General features: G+C 37.4%; 3 protein-coding genes across 5 annotated transcripts; all 3 read left to right on the forward strand.

Moving 5' to 3' along the window:
- Nucleotides 1-273: 273 nt before the first annotated feature.
- On the forward strand, nucleotides 274-4,778 carry LOC129377889 (zinc finger and SCAN domain-containing protein 21-like). 3 transcript variants are annotated; one of them, XM_055058119.1, is made up of 4 exons: nucleotides 285-339; nucleotides 452-511; nucleotides 1,140-1,330; nucleotides 2,272-4,777. In XM_055058119.1, exons 3-4 carry the CDS (start codon nucleotides 1,141-1,143, stop codon nucleotides 3,045-3,047), a joined length of 966 nt encoding a protein of 321 aa, XP_054914094.1. In that variant the 5' UTR covers nucleotides 285-339; nucleotides 452-511; nucleotide 1,140; the 3' UTR covers nucleotides 3,048-4,777. The 3 variants fall into 3 exon arrangements, with proteins under 3 accessions (XP_054914095.1, XP_054914094.1, XP_054914093.1); XM_055058120.1 differs by lacking the exon at nucleotides 452-511 and having other exon boundaries at nucleotides 274-339; nucleotides 2,272-4,778; XM_055058118.1 differs by lacking the exon at nucleotides 285-339 and having other exon boundaries at nucleotides 346-511.
- A 935-nt stretch (nucleotides 4,779-5,713) lies between these two features.
- On the forward strand, nucleotides 5,714-10,896 carry LOC129377712 (sesquipedalian-1-like). The gene is made up of 4 exons (XM_055057835.1): nucleotides 5,714-5,802; nucleotides 6,158-6,269; nucleotides 9,099-9,402; nucleotides 10,357-10,896. The coding sequence occupies exons 2-4, from the start codon at nucleotides 6,189-6,191 to the stop codon at nucleotides 10,725-10,727; spliced, it is 756 nt and encodes a 251-aa protein (XP_054913810.1). The 5' UTR covers nucleotides 5,714-5,802; nucleotides 6,158-6,188; the 3' UTR covers nucleotides 10,728-10,896.
- Nucleotides 10,897-13,613: 2,717 nt separating this feature from the next.
- Nucleotides 13,614-18,804, forward strand: mylpfb (myosin light chain, phosphorylatable, fast skeletal muscle b). The gene is made up of 6 exons (XM_055058012.1): nucleotides 13,614-13,748; nucleotides 14,085-14,186; nucleotides 15,802-15,982; nucleotides 16,180-16,258; nucleotides 16,338-16,386; nucleotides 17,412-18,804. The coding sequence occupies exons 1-6, from the start codon at nucleotides 13,746-13,748 to the stop codon at nucleotides 17,511-17,513; spliced, it is 516 nt and encodes a 171-aa protein (XP_054913987.1). The 5' UTR covers nucleotides 13,614-13,745; the 3' UTR covers nucleotides 17,514-18,804.
- Nucleotides 18,805-19,712: the final 908 nt, after the last annotated feature.

Genomic DNA, 19,712 nt, shown 5'->3' on the forward strand with positions numbered 1-19,712 from the left:
TAAACTTTGACTTGTCTGGTTTGTTTTTGTTTGTGGTTAAAATCTGAAATCAACAGAATTAAATTAATGAGTCTGTTCACATCATTACCACTAGACAGCAGCCATATAGTGATGTTATCTTCATTAAACATTCACCTTAAAGTATGCGTGTCAAACTTAAGGTGTGGGGCCAAATTTGAAGCATTTACCCCAACCTGCTTTCTCCTTTTCAGTGGGTTTGGTGACATTACTGACATGTTTCTTTTATTTATTACTGGGGCGGCAGCTTTTATTGTGAAAGGGAACGGAGATTTGACGTAACTTCCGGTGCGCTTTCTGGGCTATCAACGGTGTTCCTAGGTTAGTATGGTCATGTTTTGTAATGTAATATTCGATATATAGGCGTGGTGTGACCCGAACCAGTTGATATGTCGCCATGTTTCTGCATCTTTTGGTCTTCGGGATGTTAAAGGGAATCCTGACGGAGCGGAGCTAATGTTGCTAATGCTAGCTGCTAATGCTAGCTGCACAGGTTAGTGACGTGAAGCAGGAGCAGACGCTCAGCTGATGGAAATGGGCCATGTTTTAGTACAGAAGCATTTATAATTGTAGCTTAGTTTAAATTAATAATTCAGCAAATATGATCTGTATCAGTCAAACGTTGATATTTAACTGCTAATGTGTATTTAATGTCGAATTGATAAGCTATAAAGCTCAGAAGTCAAATTGGGAACATCAAGCTTGGACATAATTGAATTTTTATAAGTGGAGTTCAGCGTTTTTATTGTTTGATGTTGGAAATTTAGATACATATTTGATCAGTAATATGAAAGAGTGATTTTAAGTCACTTCAATGTCTTTTCTTCCCCATTCTGATGCTTTGTTTAAACTTCAGCAAGTCATCATCACCACAACATTTATAAAGTTGATGCTGGTATTTTTGTCAAATTTAATTATGTTGCAGTATAAATAATATTTGATCACTTTATTTCATGTTGCATTTTAAAGTGCTGTAAAACTAGTTTCTGAATGATAAACAATCACTGAGCGCCTGTCGCTAAAGATTTTTTACTCAAGGAGTTGGATTAACACAGCCAGAATTGAATAGTTCAATCATTTGATCCTGCTTTCTCTAATTGTAATTTGTTTTATGTTCTTAGGATGACTAAACTGGAACGTCTGAATGCCCGTGTGGCCAAACTGCTGACTGAAGCTGTGCAGGAGGTTCTGGACCTGGTGAAAGAGACGGTGTGCGAGTACCAACAAAGAACCTTCAGAACACAGAGAGAAAACGAAAGTCTGAAAAGACAACTGCTGGAGCTGCAGGTCAGACTAACCAAAGAAAACACAGGTGGGTTAGATGTCGTTCTGTCCCTCCAAGAGGTTTTATGCAATAGTTTCGGCCTAAAATTACTAATTTTTCAGCCCCTATTTCAAAAAGTTGTGGTCAAGGTTGGACATTTTTTTAAACGTTTTATTTTTGGTAAACTGCTGCAACTAACAATTTATTTAGTAACTGGTTATTCTGACTATTATTTGATTAATCAGATAAAAATTCTTGCAGATTCTAACCTGTTTAGCATTCTTTAGAAAATATTAGATAAGCATCATTCGCAATTAATTGTGTCAAGTTTAATTGTCTTCCCACAAAGAGGGAGGATGTTTTCTTTCCACTTATGATTTATTTAAATTTTCTTGTGTTTTCTAATTATTTTCTTTTAGAATTAGAAGGCCTAAATTTTCAGAAATTAGAAATTTAGTTTGTTTTTTAGTGCAGATTTGTAAAATTTGAATGTGAATTTTGAAATTTTTTCTGAGTTGAGTCAAATAATGCCCATAAAACTAATTTAGACAGGATAACATAACTTATAAATGTTTGAATAAACATTTTAAAGAAAAACAAACACTGCAGAGTTGACTTTACTTAGAAATAAGTTAAAAAGTTATAAAAATGCAAAAGAGAAAAAAATGACATGTAAAATTGGATTAAATTAAAAAATTTTCAATCATTTTCATTCAATATGACAGATAAAGAGAGATTGCTGTAGCAATAGTTTTTAAGTGTTTTGAACTTGACAGTTAAAGTTGATAACTGAGAAAAGCAACAATAAAACTAGACTGAGTCAAGTGGAGTCAAATCTTTTTTACAGTGTGGGAAAGTTTGCAAGTCCATATAAAATTAGCAAATAATGAGTGAATTTGCAACTTCTTGGAGGGACGGTTGTCCAGGCGTCTTAAGTTTCCTCATTCATGATGGATAAAAGTCTTTTATTTTTACTTCTACCTTTGTAGCTGTTCCTTCTTCGACTAAGCCATTTCCTGAGAAAACGGATCGTGTGGACAAGTCAAAACAGGATTTGAGCTTCTTTCAGAATCATCCAGATGTAACTTCCACAGAGCCAACTCTGATCAACGCCACTGATCTCGGCGTGAAGCAGGAGCAACGCGTCGATCACGAATCAGGAGCTGAGCTCTGCAGAGCAACAAGTGAGGAAGTCCAGGCGATGCGCTGTGCGACCGGGGAATTGGACGCTGCGTCGTCCAACATGTGCAACTCTTACACTGGCGGGATCCAGCTTCCTGCCATCAAAATGGAAACGGAGCAGCAGCAGCCGGCTGGATGTGTCGACTTGAGCTGCAGCTCTTCAAAAGACCCCGGTCCACAAGCCGGCGCAGAACGAAACGGACTTGTCTTCGTCGATTCAAATCTTGCCCCTGATGTGAGACAGGGCTTTGTCAACGGCAGACAGATCAGTTTGGATCACGTCGGCAGAAGCGGCCTCCACCTCTGTGTCGTGTGTGGAAAAACGTTCAGCCGGGTGGCCAACCTGAGGATCCACCAGCGGTGCCACACAGGGGAGAAACCGTACGGCTGCTTACAGTGTGGGAGGCGCTTCAGCCAGACGGGAGACCTGAAGAAACACAAGAGGGTCCACACAGGGGAGAAACCCTACTACTGCAGCCAATGTGGGAAGAGCTTCAGCCGAGGAGAGAACTTGAAGAGACACCAACGAATTCACATTGGAGAAACTCTGCAGCTGCAGCGAGCGTGGACAGAGCTGCAGTAAATGGACTCGGCTCACTTTCTGCATCTGATCTTACAGGTTTTACCATAGCCAAGATTTGTTTGGCTGCGTTCCTACAGCAGGCAAATGCGACCCAAATTTGATTCTTTTTATCTTATATCCACAGCCGACCTACATCCAGTTTTTTCACTGCAGTCAGAACGGCCAGTTCGGACCTTTTCACCCAAAAAAATATTCTATCTGTGCCATTTCCACATGTGGAACTAATTTGGTTATTCGATTGTTAAAAATCATGGCAGCGACAAATGAAAACAGGAATATGGCATATATTCATAATTCAGCAATAGCTCCAGCACTCATCCAATCAGAGGAAACGATGGCGTCTCATTCAGGCGTTGGAGTGACAAGAAGTGTATACTTGGGAGCGGCTTCGTCTGTGGCGTTTTGGGGAAATGGTTTCAACGATTTCACAAAAGAACTATGGATTCAACACAGTAGAATGACGCAACTTTTTTATAAACTGAAATAAAAAAACAACCAATCCTCCAAAAGTCTGATTACGGTCGGGTTTAGTCTGTAGTTTGAAGGACAACACACAAAGTAAAAATAAAAAATTAACTCCGAGACCTGCTGTGTGAGTGTAGCTTTAGTGTTTTATGAAACATGTCCCACCATCTTGTGACTCAAGTCTATCAAATGCCTTCCTTTTTCACATATTCACGTCTGTGATGATGCTTTGGGTAAGAATTGCTGCATGTGAGATGATTAATCGGTGGAGTCTACGCATTCAAGTAAAAAAGGTAATGTGCTGAAGCAAGAACATTCACAGCAGTAATTAAGACAAAACTGAACAAAAAATGATATGTTTTGCATGTAAGATGGTAAAAAGAAAAAAAAACATGCTCTACTGTCAAGTAGCATAGTTTAAGCTTGAGCCAATTCAAATTCTGGGAAAACATCTATCAACCTTTTGCAATCCAGTTATTAATCAGTTAATTGAAAAACACAAGCAACAGATTAAACTTGCTCTGTATTGTTAAAGCAAAAAGGGCTTTTTATATCTTTTTGCTTCAGATGCATCCTGAGCTACAAATGACCAATGTTTGCCTAAAAACATTGTATTTTAGGCAATAAAATGTTTATTTTCTCATTCTAAAATGAATTGGGTTGTTTATTTGCATTTTTTTAATCTATTTCTAATATTGCATAAAACCAGTTTTAGTGTTTAAATGAAAAATTTGCAGAATGTGACATTTATGCTAAAACAGCCCTGCAGTGAACACAGTTTGAGTTTTAATGAACTCCAGATTAGTGCATGATAAAGGAAAAGTTATTCTCAGTTCATCTTTTTAAACTTGTGATCTCAGTTCATATCCAGTAAATCTGCTTCACCAATCATCATATTTAAGCTGATAATTGTTGTTTACATGGTGGAAAATATTTTTGTGTAACTGTAAGGCATGCAGCGGCGCCTGTTACTGGTTGACTCCATCGTCCTGCAGCTTAAAAAGTTCAAACATTTATTTTTGAAACGCATAAAATGGCTGAGTTAATTATTTTTAACCAGTTAAATATTTAACATCCTTGTTATCATTTATTACAAACTTGTTGAAGTATCTGATGCTTTTTTTTCCTCAGTTTTATCAGTGGTTGGTTTTCACAAAGTAATTTATGATTTAAAGTGCAAACATTACACAACTAAATGTCTTGATTTAATTTCAATTAACCAATAAAGATGGTTACAAATAATTACTGTGAGCTACTTTTTGTTTTTCATCTTTGTAAATATGGAGTTTTTCTTTTTGTAAATCTACGTATGGCTCTGTACCCAGGGCGTCATTTCATCAGAGAGCAGGATCAGAACTTTAAAATATTTGTAATCACTAAATATTTAGCTTCAAATTAAATATCCATTTTCCTCACTGAAAATTTAGTTCTAAACTATTTATTTTCCAAACTATATATTTAATTTTCAAATAAAATATTCATCTTCTAAACAAAATATTAGGCCTGCTTGCTAATAATTTGTTTGAAAATTAGATGCATACTTTGAAAAATAAATATGTGGCAAGCAAGAAAAGTTTGGAAAAATTAAATGCATAGTTTGGAAAATATTTAAATGGCAAAATAATTTGGAGCCAAATATTTGGCAAAATAAACATTCAATGTGGAGATAAATAGCAAAATATTTAACTTGAATCTAAATATTTTCAAAATATTTAATTTGGAGCTAAATAGTTAAAATATTTAGTTTACAAGCTATTTAGTTCAGACTTGAACATTTAATTTCAAACTAAATATTTACACACCCTCTTTCCTTTGTGTTGGGTTAAATAAACTAAATTATTTTATTTTACTTTGTGACTTTACAAACGGCACTCCATATTTCTTGAGATATACTACTGATTTATTTTACCTGGGGTTGTATGAAAGTCAGTTTGCAACACTTTATTTTGAAGGTTTCGAAAGGAGCTTTTGGGGCAGCGTCTCTGCAACACAAGCCGCAAGATTGCGCAACTCCGTCACACCAACATGACATTTATTTCCAATGCTGGAAAAACATGCATTGAAAATGAGTAAAATTATTAGAATAAAAAGGAAAGTGTTACCTTAAACTGGTAAGATTATATTATTTGCACGTATATTTTTCTGTGTTGAAAGCTTTATTTGCTGAAGTGAGTTGACGTGGAGCCGGACCAGGAAGCAGCTGCTTTACACACACACATACACACACACACACACACACACACACCCTCACACACTCAAGGGAGGAAACTGCAACACGCTTTACGGAAAGGTGAGTAACCGATACTCATGCTGATGGAAACGTTTTCTCGCTTCCCAGTTTCTTCAAAAGTTTCGTCTCTGAGTCAGTTTTAGTTTTGTAGTGGACGCTGTCGCTTTAAATAAAACAGCTGGGCAGGTAAAAGCGGCGACATGAGCGCCGCCAATAAATTAAAAATATTTATTATTATAGAAAACAAACAGTCCTCCTCTGAAAATAATGATAAAGACAGTAAGATGGATGAACTCTGGTGTGAAACAAGAAAAAAAAATCCAGTTCTTTTGAACTGAGTCACAGTTCGTAACAGTCATTCGTTCTCGGATCAGTTAGACCCGGAAGTGGCTGAAACTGTGTTTGTGTGCTGCAGGTTTATGTTCTGAACACCCTGCAATGTTGAAATGAAGATTGATGAAAAGGTTGTCAACTACTTTGAATCTTGCAACTCACCTGTGGACAAAGAGGGATACCTGTCCAAAAAGGTAAACACCAACGCTTGAAGTTTTTCAAAATAAAATACGTTGTATATGTTTTCACGGTTTAGAGATGTGACACGTTGCAAAACATGAAAATAGCTGCGGCTGCATTACCAATATGCAAAATATTTCTAATGCCGAGAAAACTTATCTCTTACTTGTGGTGTTTGTTAAATAAACTTAAAATTACACATGAATAAAAAATAATGGCAGCAGCTGTAATAATGAGATGCAGCCATAAATATTTTTGGAGAAACTTTAATCAATATGAATTCAACACAACTTTTTATAAACTGAGAGCTGTGAAGCTAGAAACCACCATCCTGCTCTTCGTCATTTTCGGCTGTAGTAATTTATCACGTGACTCGTAAAATAAAGTGTTTATATGGCTGAAAAACCACCTTATCCTAACGCAAAAACCTTTTTTTTAATTAAAAAATAATAATTTTTTATATTTGCTAATTTGGATTTTTCCACTAAGACGATTTATTTTTGTCATTTTGATTCTCTGCTTAACAGAAAAGCAGCCAGTGTCTTCAAATCCCATTTTGACCAATGTTTTCCTGTGACCTATAAATTATTGATAAATATTAACAGGTGGATTTATTTGACCGGTCAAGCTTGAAGTTGGAACCAACTTCAAAAATATAGAAATAAAACACTTTTTGTTGCATTCCCAATTAAACATTAACCCAGAACAAAAACATTATGAAATTTATGCATTCTCCCTTTTGTCTCTTTTTTTTTTAACTATACCTTTATAAAGACATGAAAATGTAAATGTATTCACTTCACAAATTCATTTATTAGAGGATGTTTTCTATTGCAGATTACAGAACATTGTTAGAAAATCTTATTTATGTAACTTTCTATGAAAATATTACGTTTAATAGTTCCACTCCTCTAACGTATTTACATTTTAATAACTGATATATATTTTTATTCAGGAAACTGGATTTTTTTATCTTCACATTTTTATTCCAAATAATAAAGCTGGCAACAGATAGGTTCAATCTTGTAGTCAAACTTTTCAGGCTCTATTATTTACATTGGCAACAAGGAAATTTGCAGAGTCGTTAAACTAACAGTAACTAGGCGCAACTCGTCTCTAGCAGTGATGTAAAAATTATTAGTTACTGTAAAAGTCAGAGTATTTTGGATCGACTGTAGTTTTAAACATGAAGACCTAAAACCAAACCAACACTGATGCTATAGTATAATCTAAGCATTTTCTAGGCTAAATGGATTAAACTGCGTTTTTCAAAACCGAAATATATGCGTCTCTGAAGACACATTGTTCTATCGCCTTCAGGCCTCAAGCTGAATTCAACCTCCAGTTCTCTGTTTTACGTAAGAAATGACTCATAAGTTTGGATTTTAGGAATGAAAAGGAGGAAAGCTGATAGTTCAGTCAGAACATGTGATAATCCTGCAGGAGTCAAATGTTTCATGGCTAAAAATGGGAACATTAATGAAAAAAAATCCATAAGTAAAGATTATTTCTACAATACATTTCAACAATCAAAAGAAATGAATGTACTTAACATAACACAATTGGCTACTATGATGTGAATACAAAACCACAAGAAAGCAGCAAGCAATATATTTTCTCCAATTCCATCATTAAGTTGATCAAAAATCATCACAAAATACTGGAATGAAGTATGGACTTAATGTTCCAGTTAATTTAAAGCAACTCTTAGCAAATATTTAGCTTTTATTCCCTTAAGTTGAAAGGACGCCATGCTAAAGCATTTCTGGAATTTGAAATTTCCAAATTTATTTGGCATGGACAATCCGTAAAAGCCCCAGAATTAGCCAAATGGTGACCCATTGTATTAATTTTATTAATAAACAATTGGTACAAACAGGAGCAGTTGCAGTTTTCTGGAAGTTTGTTCCAGATTAGCGGAGCATATAAACTGAATGCTGCTTTTCCGTGTTTGGTTTTGATTCTGGGGATGCAGAGCAGACTTGAACTAGACCTCTGAAGGCACTGTCATCATTTCAAATAAAGACAAATGCATGGATGAGATTTTGTTGGAACATTCGTAGTTTAATCCTGGAACTGTCCTTCAGCCGATGGAAGACTGACTTTGTAACCATCTTTATGTGGCTCTGAATGTCCAGGTCCATCACTACACCCAGATTTGAGGCCTCTTCAGTAGTTTGTAGCTTCATTGACTGTGTGCTGACTCCACATCGTTCCTGTTTTGATCTATAGATAATAACTTCAGTTTTTAACATTCACAAGAAGCCAGTTCAGTTTATCCAAAACAGGAAATATATAAGTTTGGTCGAACAACTGTTCCGTTTGGCTAATGAACGCTTCAGTAAAGCTTTGTCTAGTCTTGTTTACAATGGTAAATGGTGCGTTTTTTAGATTTGAGGATGGCCACACAAGTTTGATTAATTTCAATATTTCATATTTGAATGGGACCAAACTGATTTTTCGAAGTGAATCGAGAGTTGGGTCGGAAACAGAAATTAAGCCCTGGATTGAATAATGGGAGGTAAACCAAAATAACAACGGACCAAATAGGAAGCCTTGGGGAACACCACAGATCACTGAAACCTTCACATTTGAGTAGTTAGATTTTAAACTCAGAGTTGAAATTGGATTAAATTCAGTTAATGTTGGAACCAGAAATACCAACTAAAACTATTATAACCCTGATATAAAGTCAATGTTTTGTCACCTGATTTTATCCCCATTCCACACAATGTTTTGCAATAAAAGTTAAGAAAACATGTGCAACGTATCCTCTTTGCAGACTACAGATTGCCTCATAGCAGTTGTGTAATCTACTCAGTAAAACGCATCGTGTGTCACAGGGTGAGATAAAGACTTCGTATCAGAAGCGCTGGTTTGTGCTGAAGGGAAACCTCCTCTTCTACAAGGACCGGCCGGGGGACCGGGACGTGATTGGAGTCATTGTTCTGGAGGGCTGCACCGTCCAGCTGTGCGAGTCCGAGGAGCAGTTCGCCTTCTCCCTGGTGTGGAGCGAGCCGGGACTCCGGACCTACAAGTTTTCGGCGGAGGACCAGGTGACCCAGGAGAGCTGGATCAAGGCCCTGCTGTCGGCCAGCCACAGCTACCTGGCCCTGCTGGTGACGGACATGGAGAAGCAGTACAGAGGTGAGACACAAGGGAGAGAGGGCGACCTTTGTTCTGGCTCTGAGTCACTGATTACAGCCTCTACGTCTGGCACCAGGCTCACCGTGGTACAGACTATAGTACTGATTCATTTAGTCATAGATTCTTCTGACTAGTCCTGATAAATGCTGCTGGATGATAAATTGCCCCAAAAGTTATTGCAAAAAACAATAATACTGTTGTTCTAGACCACTTTCAAGTACTAAAGTGATCATGTAAGAAACATTTTCAAAGATCAATAAACTTTAAATTAGTGATAATCGATGTATCGGCCAATATTAGCCTTTGTATCGGCCCGATGAATAAACTTGGGCCAATATTAATATCCAATATTTACTTCCATCTTAAAGTGCAGATAAATACAAATAATATCAGTTGATATTGGTTATCAGCCATTGCAGAAGTATTGATATCTGCCCAAATTTTCCAATGAGCATTTAACACTGGACCTGGAAGACATTTTAAATATCCATGAATAAAAAAGAAGTAACAAATAAAATTAATTATGAACTCTTTCATAAATTTTGCGGGTCAATAAATTTCCTAAACGTTTTTGCGATAATATTGTGGTTTTGAGAACATTTTCCAGTAATAGAACGATAAATAATTTGAGAGATCAATAAACTCTGAATTAGGGATTCACAATAACATTGGTATTAGTTGATATTAGTCTTTTTCTTTATTTTACATATCGGTATTAGCCTGATAAATAAAATATCTAAGATTGATAATTTGATCTGTATTTATATTTATATATGCTGCCTTGATGCTCTTGGGGGCCCCCTGGTGGTGAGGGAACCCTACAATGCCTTGGGCCGATTCTGCCTTTGCCATTGTTGTTATTGTTGTTGTGGTTTTAACCATCTGACTCTTTGGAGCTCCGTTGTATTTCTGTCATATTTCACTCCATCTTCTTTTCCTTCTCCTCTTTCGTAGATGCGTTGCAGACGCATCCCAGCCAACTCCACCGGCCTTTCACGATGCCAAACTTCCACTTGTCAGCACCAAACTTTGTGGAAGCAGGAGTCTCCAACCTAATGCTTCAACCTTCAAACATTTCGGTGGCCAGAGCGGTTTCTAAGAAATCGCCCAAACTGTGGCCTAAGAAGAACTCGAACCTGCCGCCTGTCAGCACACTGGCCCTGCCGATGTCGGAGTATTCGGGTTTGTCTTTCGGTCCAGAAGAAGATTTCAGTAAAATGCATGAAGACTTTGGAAAGGAGGTGAAGAAACTGATTGCTGACTGGTCCAGGAGGAGAGGCGGCGATGAACCAGCTCTGGAGGAAAGCCTGATAGATCTTGGTTAAAGAAAGTTTAAGTTCTCGGTTTTTAATCATCGAGTTAAATAATGTTTGAAACATTTCTCACCTTTTATTTCATTAGAAATGGGTAAAGTATTGTTTATTGTATTTGCTTTGTTCTGTTTTTATGTTTTTCTTCCTTACATTGTTTAATAAATTATCTATAATCTTTTTACTTTGTTGATCATTAGTGTGAAGTTATTCCTGTTACATTCTGACGCTGTAATTTATAAATTAGAGTTCTGATTCAAGAATAACTGCTTCTCCACCATTAGCACACTTAGCATTGAGTGAATGAGGATGATTGACAGCACTAAGACCCGCCTCCTGGTTCTGATTGGTTGTTTTGCCGGGAATGTTGCATAACTTTAGCCAGCAGTAATTCAGGGATGAGTCTAATTGTGATAATTATTTGCACATATTATCTGTCTCATAACAAACTGTCACAACATGGTGACATTTAACAAATATGGAGAAAACATTTTTTTTTTTATTAGTTATTTCCTGCATCTTGAATAAAATGCAACTACATAGCACTTTTTGAGAAGACTGGATTGCTTCATGTATCTTTTGCATGTTGCCTCTGACTGTTGCTGGTGGGGAGAGATATTTAGTAAAATAAAACTAATTAAATAAATTTCACCAACCTACTTGCAAACTGTATGCAGATTGTAAAATTCATAAGCAGTAAATATTGCGCTAGTATCAGAATTGGACCAAAGAAAGCAATTCTGTTGCAAGCCTTTATAATTGTGATGCTTTTGATGAGTCAGAGACTCAAGAAATTGTAACAGCAGCTGCTTGGGGGGCCCAAGATTCCTGGCGACGCCTCTGCATACAACATGCTAAGTAAGTTCAACTGTTTTCTTTATAACGAAACTAATTCAACCAGCTTGTATTGTGAACTGAACATGACTACATTACCATGATGGTAGAAAAAAATTGATATTCCAACTCAATTTAACTGAATTAATAACAACCATTCTACTTTTAGACGCTCTAAAAATGTTTCCTAAAAGTCATAGATTAGCTTTGTTTACATTTTAGATTAGATCCGGCAACTCTTCACCAAATATTTCAATAAATGTTCAACATTACAAATGATGCTAAATACGAGTGGGTTTTAAAAAAAGCAAGCTAATCAGTGAAGAGTGTCAAAATGGCTGCAGAAGAGAATGGTGGTGGTGCTGATGGGGGGGCAGCGCTGCTATTTCAGTCTGTACAGCTGTCTTGTTTTTATGGTGTTTGCCTGCTGCCCCTGCCTCTCCTTTCACCTTCAAGACAATATCTGGAGGAGGATAAAAAATAAAAAAAAGATTTTAAATAAAGCCCTGTCTTATGAAGAGACCAGGGTCACACATATGTCATGTGAAAAACATTCAAACTGCAGGAGAGGAGAGGCGCCATCTCAGCTCCAAATACATGGCTTGGTTGTATGGAGGCCTGATTGATGGGAGGCGGTGGAGCTCATATAAGGCATTAGATGGGTGGGTTACGCTCCTCCTGTCCTAAAACCATCGGAGGAACCAAAATTAGTGCATCCCAGATCAGAAAACCACCAAACTAATTAATAATCTTTATTTTTTTGCAAAACCTTACCAAGTAATTCATCAAGGGCGCCAAGTAGATTGGTACACGTAAAATAACATAAAACTAATTTATAAGTAACTTTTAAGCAAAATACAAGTTTGTTTTAAATCAACAATTTCTTAGTATTGAGAAAAAGTTCATCTGGTTTATTATTTCACTTAAAATATGGTAAAAATGTTTTTTTTTAAGTGAAAAAAATCTGCTGATGGAACAGTACTGGGTTGCTAGGTAACGGACTGGGCTTGGCTGGTGTTGCTAGGTAACGGACTGGGCTTGGCTGGTGTTGCTAGGTAACGGCAACGTGCCAGTTCATTGTGAAATAACCTGCTGGTAAAAACTAGCACTTTCTCCATCATTATTAAGAAATTATTATTATCGACATAAAACGAGCTCCTACATCTTGGTGAAAAGTTATTTACAAGTTAGTTATTTTAAGTGTAGTGAAATATTTGCTCCAGAAACTGAATAAAAGTGATTGGTAAAAAGAGTTTGTGTTTTTGCAGTGCATTTAACACTGGAAGACATTTTACTTAAGGGAAAAACTTATTCTTAAAATGCAGATCATCCTAATACAAGCTCCTATCTCCTGCTGAAAAGTTACTTAAAAGTCAGTTTTCTTACTTTAAGTGTATTAAGATATTTTCAACTCGACCTAAAGAGATTTTGCGGTGAACAGCTGGACTCTGGAGGATTTTTACATTAACTTAAATTGCAGCTTTTCCTCCTATTTATCACTCATTATTTCTATTTGCAAAGTGTTTTGCTGCGTCTCCTTCAGTCGCTTTGTTTCTCATGTGAGGCCTGGTGCTCATGTGTCATCGCTGGAGCCGGACCAGCATCCTCTCGTCAACCGTTTTCAGGTTTCATTACTGTTTATGCACCCTAACTGCGACCGCTGATGGGTCGTTGAGGGCCAGGCCTATCACTTATCCATGTGTTGACTTGGAAATATGTTTACACCAACCGCACGTCACTGGAGGATAAATTAATAGAAAGCAGAGTTTCAGTTGACCCCCATCTGTTTGGGGGTCATTCGAATAAAGCCGCTGGACGTCTGTCGTCTTCTCTCACTGCCACCAACAAGCACAGAGATGAACCAGTCGTTCCTCTGCATCCGTTTGGCCTTATTTGTCCGCTGACAGCATCAAAGTCAGCCCTGTCTGTTGGCATTGAATTCACCTCATTCCAAGACTTCTCTGGCCTATTTTGGAGCCGCCTGTAAGCCGATCCACCCAGCCGCCTCCTCACTCCTCCCCTGTTTCTCTTACTCTTTCCTCAGCTCTGCTTCCCTGCCAAACCTGATGATGTAGCTAAAGTTAGCCCCCGTCAAGTTAATATATAAGACCCCAAGGGGCCGATGCATACATGTCAGTCTCATCGGTTTGGTGTACGGACTTCTCTTCTTGACCAACCACAACCCAACAGACTTTAGAGATGGTGAGTGTTGTTTCTTGGAGCTACGGTTTGCATCACAGTTTGGAGTCACCCAAAATCAAGCCTCAAAACTTTGGATTTGAACCCTTAATTATGAAGAAGAAGGATAAACTGGTTTATCTCAAGATTAAACTTCCACTTTAAATTGGATAATCAAGTTATTAACAACAAAGTGGCAGAAATAAAGGTCTTTTCTTTGCTCGAAATCAACCGTTTGAGAAACTTTTAGATCCAGGGTTAACATCAAGTTTTCTTGTCCTATGTGTTGATTATTTTCTGTATGTTTAAGGGTGTAGAAACCTTTTGTGTGTGTTTTACCTGTTTTTCTCCATCTCTCAGGCACCCAAGAAGGCCAAGAGGAGGCAGCAGCAGCAGGGTGAGGGTGGATCCTCCAACGTGTTCTCCATGTTTGAGCAGAGCCAGATCCAGGAGTACAAGGAGGTAACTTTTTTAATCTCTGCATCACATATAATTTTTACTGGTGTGATTTTGGGGAATGTATCTAAACAAGGCCAAATCATTTTTCTATGATTTGGTCTTGTTTAGTAATACAGGAGTGCTTCTGAAAGCCAATGTTGTCCTTCTCAGCAGGACAGGACGGTAAACGTGAGCTTTTCTGAGTCAGGTGATGCCTCCTCTCCTCTGTGTTAGCTCCGTAATTCTCCTTAGAGACACTGTGCTCCATGACTCCACTGGAATGCAGCCCAACAGCTGGTGGAAAGTCCAATTAATCAAAGCTGGAAAGAACGGGGTGGGGGGGAGTATGAAAACATACAAGTTGAACCAACATTCAGGGATTACCAAGGTTGTTTCGCCCCTTGAGTCTAGTTTTTATAGCATCAGAGGGTCACAGCCTTGATCTTCGACAGAAATGTCTCCATAAGCATCTATGGGATTGGAGAATGCGAGGCCAACAGTAGCTTAGCTGGCACCTCCAAAGGTGGAAGAACATTGGTGGCATGGTCAGAAGATTCGGTCACAAGGCAAAAGGATGACAGCTGTAATCAATACCTTGTCCTTAAATGTCGCAAGGGGGCTTGTCTTGCATTCCAGAGCCTTTTTAACACCTTCGAGAGACAAGTGGACGACCAGCTGCCAAGTCCTGAAAGGTTCCCAATGCCATCTTTGGTTTCAAGGGGGGTGAAACGCCCCGCTATGTGACAAGGGAAGCGGCTAACGGCTCCACATTTACACGTTTGTCTTGGCAGACTAGCTCCCACTTACAATCACTATTAACAAGTCTTAAGACAAGGAGTTGTGAGAAATGTGAGAATCTTCGTTTTACAGTTTTAGTGTCTTATATCTTGACCTTTTAATCCCACGCATACTTAAAGACACAGCTAGGCCAGTCACCGTAACAAAGCTTTGCTGGACGGTTAATTGTCCCACAAGTTTTCAAGTAATTCAGTGGTAATGGAAACTAGTGAAAGAATCTTAGCATACTTGAAATAAGACAAATAATTTAAAAGTAACTTATGAAGATTTAGGAACTTGTTTTACGTCAATAATTCTTTAATATTGATAAAATAGTTCTAGCTCCACTGGCAGATTATTTCACTTATAACAAGACATTTTTCCCATGTTAAAAGTGAAATAATCTACCAGTGGAACTAGAACTTTTTCATCAGTATTAAGAAATTATCAACTTAAAATAAGCTCATATGTCTTGCTGAAAAATGTATTCTTATTTTTTCAAGTGAACTAAAACATTTCCACTAGAAATGAGACAAAAATACCTGGTGAGATTTTCTGTTTTTGAGTTCAGTTAACACTGGAACTTTAAGGCATTTTAAATATCAAAGTAAAGAAACAAAACAACAAATAAAAAAATTTATGAAGTTTCTGCAAGCAAAATCATTCTTAAAAATAAAAGGCCAGTTGTGAAAAAAGCACCAAACTTTAGTCACACAGTTTTTGGTAGAAGAAGGTAAATAATGAAAACAGAAATTATTGTTGAGCTCGATTAAATTTAATATGCGATTAATTGTTAGCGAGCGGCCTATACGCAGCCACATATTATTTTACTTTTGAGCTTTTCCACTCATGTTTCCTGCAGGCTTTCACAATCATCGACCAGAACAGAGATGGCATCATCAGCAAGGACGACCTCAGGGACGTGTTGGCCACCATGGGCCAGCTGAACGTGAAGAGCGACGAGCTGGAGGCCATGGTGAAGGAGGCCAGCGGCCCCATCAACTTCACCGTCTTCCTCACCATGTTCGGCGAGAAGCTGAAGGGTGTGCTGACCAACACAGACTGTTCGCCCAGATGGCAAAACATCTGTCGAAATAGACATAAATACTGAATTTTGATCTGCATGTTTGTGTTGACTCAGCGTTGAATCAGTGCATGCACTGACTCAATAATATTGAGTCAGTGCATGCACTGACTCAATCTTAGATTATTGGACGATCTGGGTTTGCGTTGCTGTTAGGTGCTGATCCTGAGGACGTCATCGTGAGCGCTTTCAAGGTCCTGGACCCCGAAGGCACCGGCAGCATCAAGAAGGAATTGTAAGAATATTTCTGTAAAATTTTTAGAACATCTCAGAGTTGTTTTTCCCCAATACAGTGTATTTGTTTCCGTTTCCAGTCTTCAGGAGCTCCTGACCACCCAGTGTGACAGATTCACCAGTGAGGAGGTGAGCAACTTTCACAGACTTTCTTAGCCGTCAGCTGCAAAACTTTGAAGCCCTTTCACACATTGTTTTGTGGGCCTAACTAATTCAGCAATGATAAAAATTCATATTTTGAACTTTTTATTTTAAATCAGGATGAAATTGTCACTCATGTGGTTTTCGTTCAATAAAAAATGTTAGGTACAACACGAAGTATTTGTCCTAAATCTACCAAACTTTCATAATAAATTGAAAATATGTCAGTCCTGAGACTTTTACTGAGAAACCAACTGAAATCTTTTTTTAGAGTTATTATATCTCAGCTTTATATAGCAAGCATTTCAAAAGAAAGTGACTCAAATCATGTTTCTATAATTGAGAATATTGGATTTTTACATGAAAATGAAAACAATTTTTGGAGTAAAATGTTCTAAACTCATGAAAACTGGAGAAAAAGCATGTAGTTTAGTTTCCAGTGACAAAAAGACCTGAATGAATGCATAATAGGTATTTATTTCACCATTGAGAATGGCTGTTGAGAATCTAAGCAGAAATGAAAGAATCCTGTTTATTTCATCATCTTTATGTTTCCAAAATGGTTTTGTTTTTTAACACTTTTGGGCAAAATTATGTTGAGTGAAAAGCCACGAGCTAACAGTAAAATTTTCCATTTAATAAGTGAAATAATCTGCCTGGAACTGGAACCTGGTTGCTAGGTAACGGACCGGACTTGGCAAGTGTTGCTAGGTTACGGCCTGGTGTTGGCAGACGTTGCTAGGTTACAGCAAAGCGGCAGTCGATTGTGGAAAATACCAGTGAAACTAAGATTTCATCAATATTAAGGGATTATTGGCTTAAAATAAGCTCCTATATTTTGCCGAAAAGTTACGTTTAAGTTTGTCTTAATTCCAGTGTTCTAAGATATTTGCACTAGAAACTGGACAGAAATGATCAGTAAGATTTTGCGGTGAAGTATAAGTGCACCAAGTAATGAAACCATTTTTGACCGACTCAGACTGACCTCTGTGACCTCCTCTCCCCGTTATTAGATGACCAATCTGTGGGCTGCCTTCCCACCCGATGTGGCCGGCAATGTGGACTACAAGAACATCTGCTACGTCATCACACACGGAGAGGACAAGGAGGAGTAGATCTCTTCTTCTCTTCAGCTCTCTACCTCTACCAACACTCTGCCGACATACACTCGCTCCGTTTCCTCCAACGCAGCAACTTCACTTTCACAAACTCTCTCGTCCAACATTTCCGCTCGCCAAAAGACTTCTCTACTTTGCCCAAGACGCTGTGGACGGGTGCGGTTTGTGAGCAACATCGGATTATTTTCAATAAAAATAATCTTATGACACTGAAACTCTCTCTATCTCTGTCCTTACCTCTTTCTCCTCCCTCCATCATTCACTCTGTTCTGTGTTTTAGGGCCAACAGTGCAAATGTACGGTTAGCATATTACTACATTTAGTGTAGTAACTTTCTTGACAAAATTTATTTTTACTGTACTTTTTCCTTTTATTTTAGTAATTTAATTATGAAGTATCGCTACTTCTACTTGAGTAAGACGTCTGGATTTTCTACTCACTGAGTGAAAAACAAACACGCTTTAACCAATAATTCACCAGACACTGCCCTTGCAGTTTTTGTTAAAGTTTCATACATTTTTTTATTGAAAGGAATTGATTTGGAATTTTATTTTGCCGATTTTGGTTATTTTTTGTCACTGATATAGCTTATTGTCATTTTCCTACTCAAAATTTTAATCCGTCTCATGGTGTAATTTTGATCAGTTACTCAGAACTGGAGTAAAATTTTTACTAAAAAATATTCTTAAGGTATCTCAAGTTTAACATGATTTAAGTCCACGTGTGGATCTTGAGTAATTTTTTACTTGAGTAAAAATATGTTGAAGTAATGCTGCTCTCAAGAACATTTTTTGGGTTCTCTGCCCACCAGTTGGTCAAAATGTCTCTTGGTTAGGGTTAGAGTTAGGGTTAGGGCTAGAGTTAGGGTTAGGGCTAGGGTTAGGCCTTGGCGTTTGCACAGCAACTAGCTTGAAACAAGCTAGCAGTCTGACCCGGTCGGGTCTGTTGGTCTCAACTTCACAGAGTGCTTAATGGCTTCCTTTGATTTATCTGTAGGAGAGTAAAAGAGTGGAGGTACCGCACTACAATAGATAGCCTACCCCGCTCTTTTACCAAAAAGAGGAGCTGCAATCAGAAAAAAGAGGAAAGCATTAAACTAGAGAAAGAAATGCTGAAAGGTGGTGAGTTGGGGAAGAAAATGGACAATCCAAAGGAAAAAGAGAAATAAATCTTTTGTTTTTGACTTGTCCTCCATGTCACTGCTGTTTCGCTCCTGTTGTGACTCTGATCTGACTGCATTGTAACAAAGAAAGAAATACAAATAAAATCCGCTTTCTTTCGTACAACACTTTCACTGAGTCTGCTGGTTTGATCAAGTTTCAAAGTAGAGGTAATTTGGACTATTTATCAGTATGGGGCATAAAAGTGTTCAAATTTGTGGTACATGTTGATACCCCTCTGCAGAGTTGGGTAGTAATTAGTTACATTAACTCAATTACATTTGCTTGAATAACTTTTTGAAAATATTAGTACAATTTCTAGATTTTCTACCCACTGAATTAAGACCAAACATATTTTAACCAAAATAATTCACCAGACACAAACACACACCTGCAGTTTTTGTTAAAGCTCATAAGTTTTATATTGAAAGAAACTAATTTGGAAAAAATTTATTTTGGTTGCTGTTCTTAATTTTTCTTACTTATGAATTATTGTGATTTTTGACATGAAATTACCAAAATTTTTTACTTCACTTTATATTTTTTTTATAAAAATATGATGTTTGATGAGGTTATTTTTAAATATTAAATGACACAGCTCTTGTGTAGACTTTTTACCAAACAGTTTATTATGCTTTTACTTCAGTAAAAATATGGCCAAGAAGTATTACTTTTACTCAAGGACAATTATTGGGTACAATATTTATTGCTACTTGTCTCATTTATTATGGGTTTTTTGATCATTAACACTTGTGTATAATTTTGTGTAATTCTGAGACACTACTCCATTTCCTCCAATCGGCTTCAGTGCTTGAGTAAATTCCTTTTAAGTCTTCAAGTGAACACAACTAAACCAGAAATAAATGTGACGACACATAAATCAATCAGATCACAGGTTCAACATGTTTGTGCTCTGAGGATCGGCATTCATTACATTCTGATCAAGACACAAGACCCTCAAGGTTTTGTCTCTCTTTCTCCAAGGTTGCTTCGCTCAGTTTAGTAGAGCAGAAGTCTACAAACGTTTTGTTACACA

The sequence above is a fragment of the Poeciliopsis prolifica genome, unplaced genomic scaffold, assembly GCF_027474105.1.
Source record: "Poeciliopsis prolifica strain line A6 unplaced genomic scaffold, Auburn_PproV2 SCAFFOLD049, whole genome shotgun sequence".
NCBI classification, from domain to species: Eukaryota; Metazoa; Chordata; class Actinopteri; order Cyprinodontiformes; family Poeciliidae; genus Poeciliopsis; species Poeciliopsis prolifica.